General features: G+C 29.3%; 2 protein-coding genes across 3 annotated transcripts; one reads left to right on the forward strand and one right to left on the reverse strand.

The window, feature by feature from the left end:
• Window positions 1-2395: 2395 nt before the first annotated feature.
• LOC131652528 (uncharacterized) lies at window positions 2396-5075 on the forward strand. Its single transcript, XM_058922406.1, has 5 exons — window positions 2396-2914; window positions 2998-3077; window positions 4104-4179; window positions 4443-4565; window positions 4687-5075. The coding sequence occupies exons 1-5, from the start codon at window positions 2411-2413 to the stop codon at window positions 4834-4836; spliced, it is 933 nt and encodes a 310-aa protein (XP_058778389.1). The 5' UTR covers window positions 2396-2410; the 3' UTR covers window positions 4837-5075.
• Window positions 5076-6193: 1118 nt separating this feature from the next.
• On the reverse strand, window positions 6194-11251 carry LOC131652529 (late embryogenesis abundant protein At5g17165-like). Of its 2 annotated transcripts, none has more exons than XM_058922408.1 (2): window positions 11064-11251; window positions 6194-6778 (listed from the first exon to the last, which is right to left on the reverse strand). In XM_058922408.1, the coding sequence occupies exons 1-2, from the start codon at window positions 11165-11167 to the stop codon at window positions 6490-6492; spliced, it is 393 nt and encodes a 130-aa protein (XP_058778391.1). In that variant the 5' UTR covers window positions 11168-11251; the 3' UTR covers window positions 6194-6489. The 2 variants fall into 2 exon arrangements, with proteins under 2 accessions (XP_058778391.1, XP_058778390.1); XM_058922407.1 differs by lacking the exon at window positions 11064-11251 and adding an exon at window positions 9496-9762.
• Between the last annotated feature and the right edge of the window lie 2067 nt (window positions 11252-13318).

A 13318-nucleotide genomic window follows, 5' to 3' on the forward strand; every position in this document is an offset into this window, starting at 1 on the left:
AACACCCAAACAAAACTAATATTTGTATATGGAAAAAAATCTATTTTTTTACAAAAAATTGTATTTATAATTCAAATATTTTTATTCCAAAATGGTATACGGAAAAATAATCTACTATTGATCTAAATATTTTTATATACGAAATTTACTATCGATCCAAATATTTTTGTAAATATTTGCCTAAACAAAACTTAGGTCTGTATATGGGAAAAATCTATTATTGATTTAAATATTTTTATATACGAGAAATAGTATTTATGATAAAATATTTTTGTAAATATTTTCCTAAACAAAAATGAGGTTTGTATACGGGAAAAAATCTATTATTGATCTAAATATTTTTATATACGAAAAATAGTATTTATGATCAAATATTTTTTATCCAAAAATGGTATACGGGGAAAAATCTATTTTTGATCTAAATATTTTTTATACGAAAATTTAATATTGATCCAAATATTTTTGCAAATGATACCTAAATAAAAATAATATTTGTATTATTATTTACGAAAAATACTATTTATGATCCAAATATTTTTTATTCAAAAATGGTATACAGGAAAAAAATCATGTAAATATTTTTATATAGGAAATTTATTATGGATTCAAATATTTTTTTAAATGATACCTAAACAAAAATGAAGTCTGTATACAGGAAAAATCTATTATTGACCTAAATATTTTTATATACGAGAAATGGTATTTATGATCAAATATTTTTGATCCAAAAATCGTATACGGGAAAAACTATATTATTTTGATCTAAATATTTTAATATACGAAAATTTAATATTGATCCAAATAATTTTGTAAATGATACCTAAACAAAAATAAAATTTGTATACGAAAAAAAATCTATTATTTACAAAAAATAGTATATATGATCCAAATATTTTTTATTCAAAAATGGTATACGGGAAAAAAATTATTATTGAGTAAATATTTTTATATACAAAATTTACTATTGATCTAAATATTTTTGTAAATGTTACCTAAACAAAAATGAAGTGTGTATACGGAAAAAAAATCTATTATTGATCTAAATATTTTTACATAGGAGAAATGGTATTTATGGTTAAATATTTTTAATCCAAAAATGGTATACGGGAAAAAATCTATTATTGATCTAAATATTTTAGATATGAAATAATCAATTATTTATCTAATTTTTTTCTTTTTTAACATTTTCATTTAAAATAAATAATGTATCTAAATTCGCGTAACCGAACAGTATTGAATATTAACGGAAATCGGAAGTTACTGATTAAAATATTTTTTATTAACAAGAACATGAAGTTACGTATATTAACTGAACATGAAGTTACTTATCATAATATTGAATATTAATGTGAACATGAAGTTACTAATCACAATATTGATTATTAACAGAAACATGAAGTTACTGATTAAAATATTTTTTATTAACGAGGACATGAAGTTACTGATCACAATATTGAATATTACGGGAACATGAAGTTAGTGATTAAAATATTTTTTATTAACGGGGACATGAAGTTACTGAACACAATATTGAATATTAACTGAAACCTGAAGTTACTAATTAAAATATTGAATATTAACGGGAACATGAAGTTACTGATCACAGTATTGAATATTAACGGGAACCTAAAGTTACTGATTAAAATATTGAATATTAAGGGAACATGAAAGTTTCTGATCAAAATAGTGAATATTAACGGGAACATGAAGTTATTAATTACAATATTGAATATTAACGAGAACCTGAAGTTACTAATTAAAATATTGAATATTAACGGGACCATGAAGTTATTGTTCACAATATTGAATTGAATATTAACGGGAACATGAAGTTATTGGTCACAATATTGAATATTAACGGGAACTTGAACTTACTAACTAAAATATTTAATATTAATATGAACACGAAGTTACTGATCAAAATATTGAATATTAACGAAAATATGAAGTTAGCGATCAAAATATTTTGAAATTAATGGAAACAGATTTACTGAGCAAAATATTAAATATTAACGGGAACATTCAATATTAATTGTTCATATTTTGAAGTTAGCTGTGGTATTTATTTCTGATTTTTTTAGACAATTTAATATTAATTGTTCTTATTTTTTTTCCATAAAATGTTAATTACTTTTAATATAATTTTTTCTATTAAAAATTATATATCTAAAACAAATGCGCATCCCATACCAGAACCCGTACGAACGCACGGGTTTGTTACTAGTTGAAAGAAAAAAACCTTTAGAATATAGCACTGCTTCGTTTTCATAGCTGCTAGCATGTTTCATTCTTATCAATAAATAACTGATTAAAAAAAATTAGGGGCCTTTATAATTGTGGGGCCCGGCGCTACAGGGCTTGTTGCGCCTGAAGATGGCCGGGCCTGTGGCTTACACATTTTTTAATTATAATGATATTCGTATATCTCTTCTTTCTTTGCATCCGTAGAATACAGGTAATATACTGTATAGTGTTACTCGTATATCTGTACTCTACAGTTGGTTCCCGAGAACAAATTTTCGGTGCCGCCTCTGTCATTTTGACTCTCTTCAATGAAATTGAACTCAACTCAGATACAACAACCATTACCATGAATACTATGATCCTTCTTAATTCACGCCCTTGTTTCAAATTCAATAAACCATTTGTCATCAATACACCACCCTCCTCCTTCCAAATCATTGAACTCAAACGCAACTTCAAGTTCAAAAGCGATTATAGAAAAAGCTCTTGCAAAGCGGTCTTCTCCGATGATGCTCCTTTCGCCGCTGCAATCGGCGCTTGTATGCTCACTTCTTTGGTTTTTCCGATACCTGTTGCCACCGAAGAGGATGAAGAATCCGCTATCACTTCAACGGATACTAGGCTGGCAGTTATGGGGATAATGAGTTTCATCCCTTACTTCAATTGGCTCGTATGTATAGTTCCCTTTCGCAATTTTTTTGTTTTTGTTTAATCATTCTCTTGCTGAAATTGATTTGATTAATTTGATTACAGAGTTGGATTTTTGCGTGGATTGATACTGGAAATCGACGTTATGCTATTTACTCGCTTGTTTATCTGGCTCCTTATATCAAGTATTTGCCTCTCTTGTTCTTTTCTCTCTTATTTGAGTTATTTGTCTGTGATTTGGGTTATTTGCATTTTATTATCATCTCATGCTGTTGTGGACTGGTGGTTTGATTCGGTTACTTGTTTGGATTGGTATCATAAACTGAATTTGTCTTCCTATTTGGTTTATGAAACCTTTTAAACATGAGATGTAAATGTCTATTTTCCATTGTGTTTGTTTGTGTATGTGATATTTTTATTGGGAGGTCGTATTTGTTGATGGAAATAGATTATCTGCAGTCACTTTCGACTGCAGTTACGACCGAGTTGTATGGTCAGGATTGCCTGCTGTTGAATTCAACTGCAGTCTTTAAGACAAAATTACCTAAAAAAAGGGAAATGGTTTGATAAAAACAAGAGGGAGTGGCTGATAATGGCTTAAAAGCCTTTATGAAGGACTCTACAATTGTATTCATCTTCAGGCAATCTTGATTAGACGATTATGATGTGAGCCCTAATGAATTGTGCATATACCCCGACTGTATGACTGTAAAACATTTTTAATGCATGTAATCTGAGCTGTTCATTTATGTACGAAATAAGCCATTTGCTAGTTTTATATTACTACATTCCCATATAAATTCGAGTTTTTTTTTATGTTCTTCCACGAGTGGTTCACAGACCCTTTTCTGTGTGTAAACCATTAGTTGCTTGACGCTTTGGCTTCCCAAATTAGAGCTGCTATTTGATAGGGAGGCAAGTTTGTACCTTTTTTTTTTTTTTTTTTTTTTCAGGTTGTGGCCACCACCGGTCTCGGGTCTTTTCAAGGGGTTTTTGTGGCTTTGTTGTTGCCTGGGTTCTGTCAGTTAGGTGGCTTTTGTTTTTTACCTCACTGGGTTGGGTTTTAGAACATACCTGTTGCTTTATGTTACCCTATTATCTAAGAATATGTTAAGCTTCTTTTCGCTTTTACCCCCAACGGCATTTAAATTTAATGTATGTTATTAATGGGTTGTATTTGAGTGTGATGGGATGTTTTCATTCATTCTTAGGTCAAATCTATCAATTTCGCCCGAGGAAAGCTGGCTGCCTATTGCTAGCATTCTCTTCTGCATTGTTCACATTCAGGTTTAAGCTTAGCTTATCACACTGTTTTTATTGTTGTTACATTCTCCTTCCTATGCTCATTTACAACTCTTGGTTTTTCGATTATTGAACTTTGATTAGCAAACGTATTGCTTAACTAACAAAAAACAAAAAAATTTCCATTGCTTGATCATGAGGCTTGAAAATATCTAGTATCAAGCTGTTTGTCGAAGACAAATCCTGTTGAAGTGACACTTTTTTGTGTGTTTGAACTTTTGGTAATGATAGATTAACTTACATTGCAGCTGGAAGCAAGCATAAAAAATGGAGATATCCAAGGATTTCAACTATTTAAGAACGTTATGGATCAGCAATCATCTAGTACACGGAACGAAGGCCGTTTGAGTCGGAATCAAGAGATGTCTAAGGTACTTTCCTCACTGTTAAAATAAAGTCTGTGTGTGATGCCATAATGTCAATAAGAGTATTTCTGTCGAAAAGTTACATTTCATGGTTCTCAATTCTCAAATGTTGTAAATTGTGATTTAGGGAAGCAAGAATGAAAAGAAAAACCTACCATCTGCCGAAGAACAATCAAGAGACATCGGAGGTTGGGAAGATTCTCAGGGGCCTTTAGAATACAAGCAACGCTTGAATGACAGCATAGACGATGACGACGAAAAGAGGAGCAAGCATTGAACTAGGAGATACATGCATTTTCAGATCATCAAACATCAACTGAAGATGAAGATTCTGACAAGTTTCATGCCTGATGTTAGTACTGTATGTAAAGCTGTCTGGTTAGTTTTAATAAAGTATAAGTCATCATCTGAATGTTGTTATGTTATGATCATAGATTCTTTTTCACAGTTGGTGTTCAGCTCATGCTTATTTACCAAGTTATACTAAAAGTGTCATTTCCATTGCCTTATAGTTAATCAGTTTTGTATAACGAGATTAATGGCAGAGCTTCACCAGTTCTTTTGCTGAGACCAAAGTCAATAAGTGACTTTGTAGGATTGAAATTAAAAACTACTAAAAGACGAGAAGGTATATGGCATTGTTATATGGCATTGTTAATGTTGGTCAATTTAAATTATGCTTGTCTTATAATCAGTTCATTCAATCACATTCATCGTGACCTACCTACAAACAACACCGTTAGACCATTTAGTTTTAGTTGCTACCAAACCTTCGTCATCACTTCCCTTAAATGCCGATAGCTCAAATAGCTTTGACAGTTTCAACGGGCTCCATTAGCACCACCTCCCTTAAATACTGATAGCTCAGGTAGTTTTGACAGGCTTCAATGGGCTCCATTAGCACCATCAAGAAGCTCAAGGAGACACGCCTCACCTCTGTAAGGGGCTTGGTTACACTTTGCTAACAATTCTGTGACTTTTCTCTGTGTGTTTTTAATCGCTTGAGTTAATCTAGCTATTGAGATTTGTGCTGAAGTGAGTGTTTCATAGGATCGTACTTGAAATTGAAGGGTATCGTACTTGAAATTGAAGGGTAGAGAAAGTTTAAGTCAACACATCGCTAGAGAAAGTTTCAAAAAATAATTTAGTCTCAACCTTTGATGTTACTAAAATGCAACAGTTTTTTGTTGAAGTGAAATATAATTGTATAACATTAAAAATCAAGAGATTTGACCAATTAATAACAGTATTTATAAAAATATAACACTTAAAAAAATCAAGTTACAGTTAAATCACTTAATTACATACACTACATTCTTATCTTAGTCTTTAAAAATACAAGTTTCACATGTATAGCTCTATTTGAATTGTTACCATTTAAACATTTTTTAATATAAATATTATAAAATGCATTTACTTAACATATTTTTCAGTAACTCCCTGAAACCCTGACACTTGTAGATTTTAGTTTTGGGTAAAGGAATTTCGTGAGTTTGACTACTTTAAAACTGCACGATGCAACGACAGATTGGGTTAAGGGTAGTAGATCAACCCAATCGGCAATCACCAGAGTTGTTGTGGTTCTGACTACTGCAATATTACGATAAGAAGAAAATTTTAAGAGAACACCATAATAAGCACAACCATTACCATAGGTCTAATATTAAAGCTGCATAAAAGCAAAAGCAAAAACAAGCTTACATGCATAAGAAAGTAGTTCATGTCTAGCTATGTCTCAAGCCCAAACTCTTCAAAGAGCATCAACCTGCAGTGCAGTCTGTGCACACTCTGAAGTTCAGCACAAAACATACACAAGCTAGAATAACCACACACTTGGCCGGTCACAAGTACTGCCCTTATTTATTATTTTAGAGTATAGAGGCACGCATATACATATATTATCTTCTAAAGGAAAGGATTATAAACTATATCAAGGATGAGAGTGGGGCTTCTCCAAGTCCTCAATGCTGATGGGGCGAAACCAAGCCTTTTCCTCAAGCACTGACCCCGCAGCAGCAGCAGCAGCAGTTGCATCAGCAGTGGAGGCTGAATGGAAGCCAGCAGTGGCTTGCTCGCCTGGGGGCCCAAATACTCCAGTCTGTGGGTGTGGTGCCCAGTATTTGGTGGATTCAGCTGCCTGGATCACATCATCAGGGACTGGCCCGGAATGGTTGTGATCATCAGCGTTCTTGTCGTACAAAGAACTGTATGCTGCCCTCCTGTATTCCGGTCAAATAAAAAGAACATAACTAGTTAGATATTAACTGCCATAAACTATATCATTGAAACATTTTTAAAATTTTGTAAAAAAACTATTCTTCTTAGACAATTTTTTAAAATATACTCTCGTTTCCTGGGTGACAAAGAGATCAAATTATAAACAATAGCGGCTGGATATGAATGAGTCATCCACATGGATGGTTAGCTGTCAAAGCAAAGAATAATGATCACGTGATGGGTATATTCGACCTTAGTGCGGTTTGAACAACCAACCAATCCACCTGCTTTTTGCAATTTTATGTATTATTATACCCGCATTTTCCACGCCCCCCTCTTCCAGGCCAATCGGTTTGAAACCAAAAATATAAAGTTCTAGTAGGATATTTCATATAATTAAGTATTTAAACATCAAACTTTAAGTCAGTCAAGTTTTTAAACAAATAAATCTAAATGGTTCTTAATTGGCTGAATTTTTTATTATAACAAAGTACACTTTTATATATTATACCAATTTTTAAATACAAACTTATTTAAAAAAACCTTACTTAATAAAATAATGATAAGACAAATTTAGCTCTAATGCCATAAATTGACATTATGCACACATGTACTCCACCTATAAGAAAAGATAAGATAGACATAGGCGTCTTTAGGAACACCTTATCCATATCTGTATGTGCACAACTTTTTAGAAAATAACGGACGAGATTTAGACTACTAGACCATAGCACATTGACCACCCTACCGGATAAATCCACCGTCACCGCCTTATTCCCACCGCCATAACATAATTGTCATGAATATGAATTTTCAACTAAGAGTTTAGAACTTGGGCAGGTTGTTATACGCCGAAGAAATACATTTAGAATGACATATAAAATTTAATAGATAATAATAAATAATAAAAGTTTTTAAAATAGGGTTCCATGCGCTTCGTGAGGGACAAAAAATAAAAATAAGGAAAGGAAAGAAATAATAAATCCAAAAAGAAGATGAAATAATATAAGTTTATGGAAAGCATGAAACACGCATTGTATGCGCGCAAACAAACAAAAAGGTATCGTACCATTATTCGATCCATATTCATATTTGATTTTAATTTTAATACTATATAATAATAATTCACTTATTCCATGGCACTATTGACGAACATAATGCCTCTATTAAAATTAGGCATTCAAAAATTAATTGATCACGCAATGTGTTTTCTAAGCTTCTAGAAAGGTTGAAAAAGAAACCAAATTGCACATATACCAGAATAAGTATCAATTTTAAAACACATGAGCCTTTCAATTATATATGCTTATATAAACATAAATATAAGCCATTCAAAATTATACGCTTATATAAACATAAATGTTTATAAGTAAATAGTACTAACATAAATATAAAAGAAAATAGATTGGACCCAGATCTTATCTTTAATTTACACGTTGACAAAATAGGAAAAGAGCGGCTATTTCGTATGGTTAACCAAAAGATTTTTGTTGACTAAGGAAATCTAAAAATTGACGTTTATCTTTGTTAACTAAACCGACTACAAGTAAAATAATGCCTGTAAGAAATTCCTATTGGTAAACCAAAATATTTAAGATATTGAAGATATCTTCTCATATATCAAAAAAGATTGAATTTAATTTAATTTAATATAATACACTAACCTTTATTTATTAAATTAAACAGTTAGATTTGGAATAGTAATAAGAAAAGCATAATAGCCCTGAATACAATACAACAAGTTGAGAGGGTACAAATCTGGGGACATAAAATTGAAAGTGACATGGTGGGTTGAGGAGGTGGATGGATGAGTAGGAAAAAAGTTACCCCAATCGCTCTCTTTCCTCTCCGACAAAGGAAGGTTGTAGGGACGAAATTTGCCGTTGTCATATCAAACTTTGGCGTATATTATCATACAAGATAAAAAGCAATCAATAAACATACTAATTATTTTTATCATTGTTTCATTTTATATTTTGCTTAATCCAAAATTATAACAATAAGTTACAGACGGCACTGGAGAAAGAAGTGAATTCCTATGCAGGAAACTCCAAGATTTAAGGAAATTAACATTAATTAATCATTCATAAAAAGTGAAATGGATCCAAAATCAGAAAGGCAATGCTACACTAGTTCATGACGTCAGCAAAGAAAAGTTAAAGAGGAATCAGATAAAGCTGAGGATAAAAAGATTGGAGCAAAAGAACCGCACAGAGAAAAAGAGAGGAATAACAAATTAACGGAATCTTGTTTTCAACGTTTAATTGAAGCCTAATATTTTCAGCAAAAGAAAACGAATGAAATATAAAAATATACTCAAAATTAAAAGAATATTTCTAGAAAATCTATAATCCATGATTCGATTTCACTGCTCGGAAAAGTTTCCCCATAGTAAGGAATCGAAAATGATCTCAGAAAATCATAACCTACTCGCAAATCGCAATAAATAATCAACCGTACGAACTAAAAAACTAACTACTCCAAATATGAAAACCTAACCGATCACAAAATTTGTTCATAAATTGAAATAAAATCTTGATTAATTAGCAAAAACGTGCTTACAGTTCAATTAATAGTGCTATTTATTATACTATAGATCAACTAAACACATAGAAATATGAGAAATCAAGCAAATAAAATCAGCAAAAACAGAGTAAATTACTATAACTGAAGAACAAAAATGAACCGATGATGATGAACTAGAGAAAGAAAATTATACCTAGATGCGATTGGGAGAGGAGAAGATTTAGAGTTGGAGTTCCAGATCTGGATGAAAACTCGCTTCCCGAAGCCAGAAATCGATCGGCTACTCGAATTGGCTGCCATACAATGAAACAAACAAAGAGAGAGAAAGAGAGAGGGAGTAAAAAAGAGTAGTAGCTGAAATGAAACGGGATTTGTTGTTGTTGGTGAGTGGTTTGTGAAATGGATATGTATTTATACACAAAAATAGATAGGAATAGTGGAAAGGTGTAGAGGTACTTCTTGATTTGAAATAGTGAAATGGAAAGATGCTGTGAAATTCTCCGTTTGGTTTTCTTCGTACCTAACACGTACGATTAGAGAAGCTTACGGTCAATATAACGTCGCGTTTATTTGTTGACGAACGCCGTTAGTTGCGATAACAGATAGATAATCCATAACAGCCAAATTGTTTTCTTGGGTAATGTAGTAGTTACTGGTAGTTTTTAAAATTTAATGCAATGTCAACTACTGTAATTCTCTCTTGGATTAATGGATAATTGACCAATTAAGGTACATTAAAAAGATTTTATATAAAATAAATATGGGTCATGCTAACATGTGCCCTTAGGGCACATGTTAAGGATACTATAATTAGAAAAAGTAAAATATAATTAAATGTAATAAAGTTAAATTTAAAGTTTCGATACATTGAATGCACGCGTTTCAATAAAATATTTCTATAAATATCTTGTTAACTTGTGTCCTTGGGGCACATGTTAGCTTTTTCCAATAAATATATGTAGTATGTTTACTAAATTACTGTTGCTATAAAAATATTAAATTGAAAGTGATGCATATAATATAATTAATGAGAATTTATATTGATACAAAATATTTAATATTATTACAAATTAAAATGAGTTAGTCATTTTAAAACAATTTTATTTTATAAATAGATCATTTATTTGTAAATATAATGATTACATTGTATTTGTCTGAAAAGTACAGGAGTGTATGATACTCTAAGTTATTGGGATGAAATATTTCAAATATTAATATAACTCACAATTTGCAGCAAAAGAAAACGAATAACAAATTAACGGAATCTTGTTTTCAACGTTCAATTGAAGCCTAATATTTCCAGGAAAAGAAAACGAATGAAATATAAAAATATACTCAAAATTAAAAGAATATTTCTAGAATATCTATAATCCACGATTCGATTTCACTGCTCGGAAAAGCTTCCCCATAGAAATCAACAAGAATCGAAAATGATCTCAAAAAATCATAACCTACTCGCAAATCGCAGTAAATAATCAACCATACGAACTAACAAACTAACTACTCCAAATATGAAAAATCTCGAGTAGTTGCAAACCTAAAAGATCACAGAATTTGTTCATAAATTAAAATAAAACCTTGATTAATTAGCAAAACTACTTACAGTTCAATTAATAGTACTATTTATTAGACTTTAAATCAACTAAATACATAGAAATATGAGAAATCAAACAAATAAAATCAGCAAAAAACAGAGTAAATTACTATAACTGCAGAACCAAAATTAACCGATGATGATGAACTAGAGAAAGAAAATTATACCTAGATGCGGTTGGGAGAGAAGATTTAGAGTTGGAGTTCCAGATCTGGTTGAAAACTCGCTTCCCGAAGCCAGAAAACGATCGACTACTCGAATTGGTTGCCATACAATGAAGCAAACAAAGAGAGAAAAAGAGAGTAAAAGAGTAGTAGCTGAAATGAGATGGGATTTTTGTAGTTGGTGAGTGGTTTGTGAAATGGATATGTATTTATAATATAAGAAAATTTGTTGTTATGAAAATCACAAAAATATCCTTTTGTTATTTTAGTCTAAATTATTAATTTGAGGACAAAAAATGTCTTTTGTTGGTTTTTTCAAACTCATTTTTCACTTTCTAACTCACTTTTCACTTTTCACTTTTCCAACTCACTTTTCACTTTTCACCTTTCACTTTTTATTACATTATTATTATTATCTATAATATAAGAAAATTTGTTGTTCTGAAAATCACAAAAATATCCTTTTGTTATCTTAGTCTAAATTATAAATTTGAGAACAAAAAATGTCTTTTGTTAGTTTTTTCAAACTCACTTTTCACTTTTCACTTTTCACCTTTCACTTTTTATTACATTATTATTATTATTATTATTTCTAATAAATTATTAATCAAAATATTTCAATAAATTATTATTTAATAAAAAGATTATTATGATCATTTTAAATAATTGTTAATTTATATTTAAAATAATATTTAATTTTTAAAAATTAATTTTAATAATTGAATATTAATAACAAAGAAATATAATTTGAAATCATTTTTATTTTAAGATACAATATTTTTTAAGAAAATAATAATATTTTTAGTTTTAAAAAAATATTTCAATTAAAATGAATTTAAAAATATACTTGAAAAGATATGTTATTGGATAAAATACAAAAATGTGTGTCACTTATCATTAACTTTAATTTATATGATTCATAATATTATTATATTAATATATGTCATTAATGAAGTTCATACAATTAAAATAATGTTTGCACAAATAAATATTAGAAATTTATAATTTATAATATAAGAAAGTTTATTGTTCTGGAAATCACAAAAATGCCATTGTGTTATCTTAGTCTAAATTATAAATTTGAGGGCAAAAAATGTCTTTTGTTGGTTTTTTCAAACTCACTTTTCACTTTCCAACTCACTTTTCACTTTTTCACTTTTCCAACTCACTTTTCACTTTTCACCTTTCAATTTTTATTACACTATTATTATTATTTCTAATAAATTATTAACCAAAATATTCTAATAAATTATTTTTTAATAAAAAAATTATTATGATCATTTTAAATGATTGTTAATTTACATTTAAAATAGTATTTAATTTTTAAAAATTAATTTTAGTAATTGAATATTAATAACAAAGAAATATAATTTGAAATCATTTTTGTTTTAAGATCCAGTATTTTTAAGAAAATAATAATATTTTTGGTTTAAAAAATATTTTAATTAAAATGAATTTAAAAATATACTTGAAAAGACGTGTTATTGGATAAAATACAAAAATGTGTGTCACTTATCACTAACTTTAATTTATATGATTCATAATATTGTTATATTAATATATGTCAATAATGAAGTTTATTCAATTAAAATAATGTTTGGACAAATAAATATTAGAAAAATTATTATTTGTTATTGATGTCATTTCACAAATATATGTTATCAATGTAATTAGGAGAGATACATATCTACGAAAAAAAATGTACTACTTATTCTATTAGTATCAAATCCTATTGAATGCAATCATTTTGTTAATAATTTTATGGATGATAATTATTATTTGGCAAAGGAAAAATAAATGCAATAAAATTTTAATAAATTTATTTTCTTCTAATATAAAAATTATATAAAATAGAACAATGAAACTATTAATTCAAATATTTAAATATGAAAATTAATCAACTATTAAAATATTTAATATTAACGGTAACATGAAATTACTGATCAAAATATTGAATATTAACGGGAACATGAAGTTACTGATCACAATATTGAATATTTACGGGAACCTGAAATTACTATTTAAAATAGTGAATATTAACGGGAACATGAAGTTACTGATCACAATATTGAATATTATGGAAACATGAAGTTACAGATCACAATATTGAAAATTAACGGGAATCTGAAGTTATTGATTAAAATAGTAAATATTAACGGGAACATGAAGTTACTGATCACAATATTGAATATAAACGGGAACATGAAGTTACTGATCTAAACATTTTGAAATTAACGACGGAAACATGAAGTTACTGA

The sequence above is a fragment of the Vicia villosa genome, linkage group LG2, assembly GCF_029867415.1.
Source record: "Vicia villosa cultivar HV-30 ecotype Madison, WI linkage group LG2, Vvil1.0, whole genome shotgun sequence".
Classification (NCBI taxonomy): Eukaryota; Viridiplantae; Streptophyta; class Magnoliopsida; order Fabales; family Fabaceae; genus Vicia; species Vicia villosa.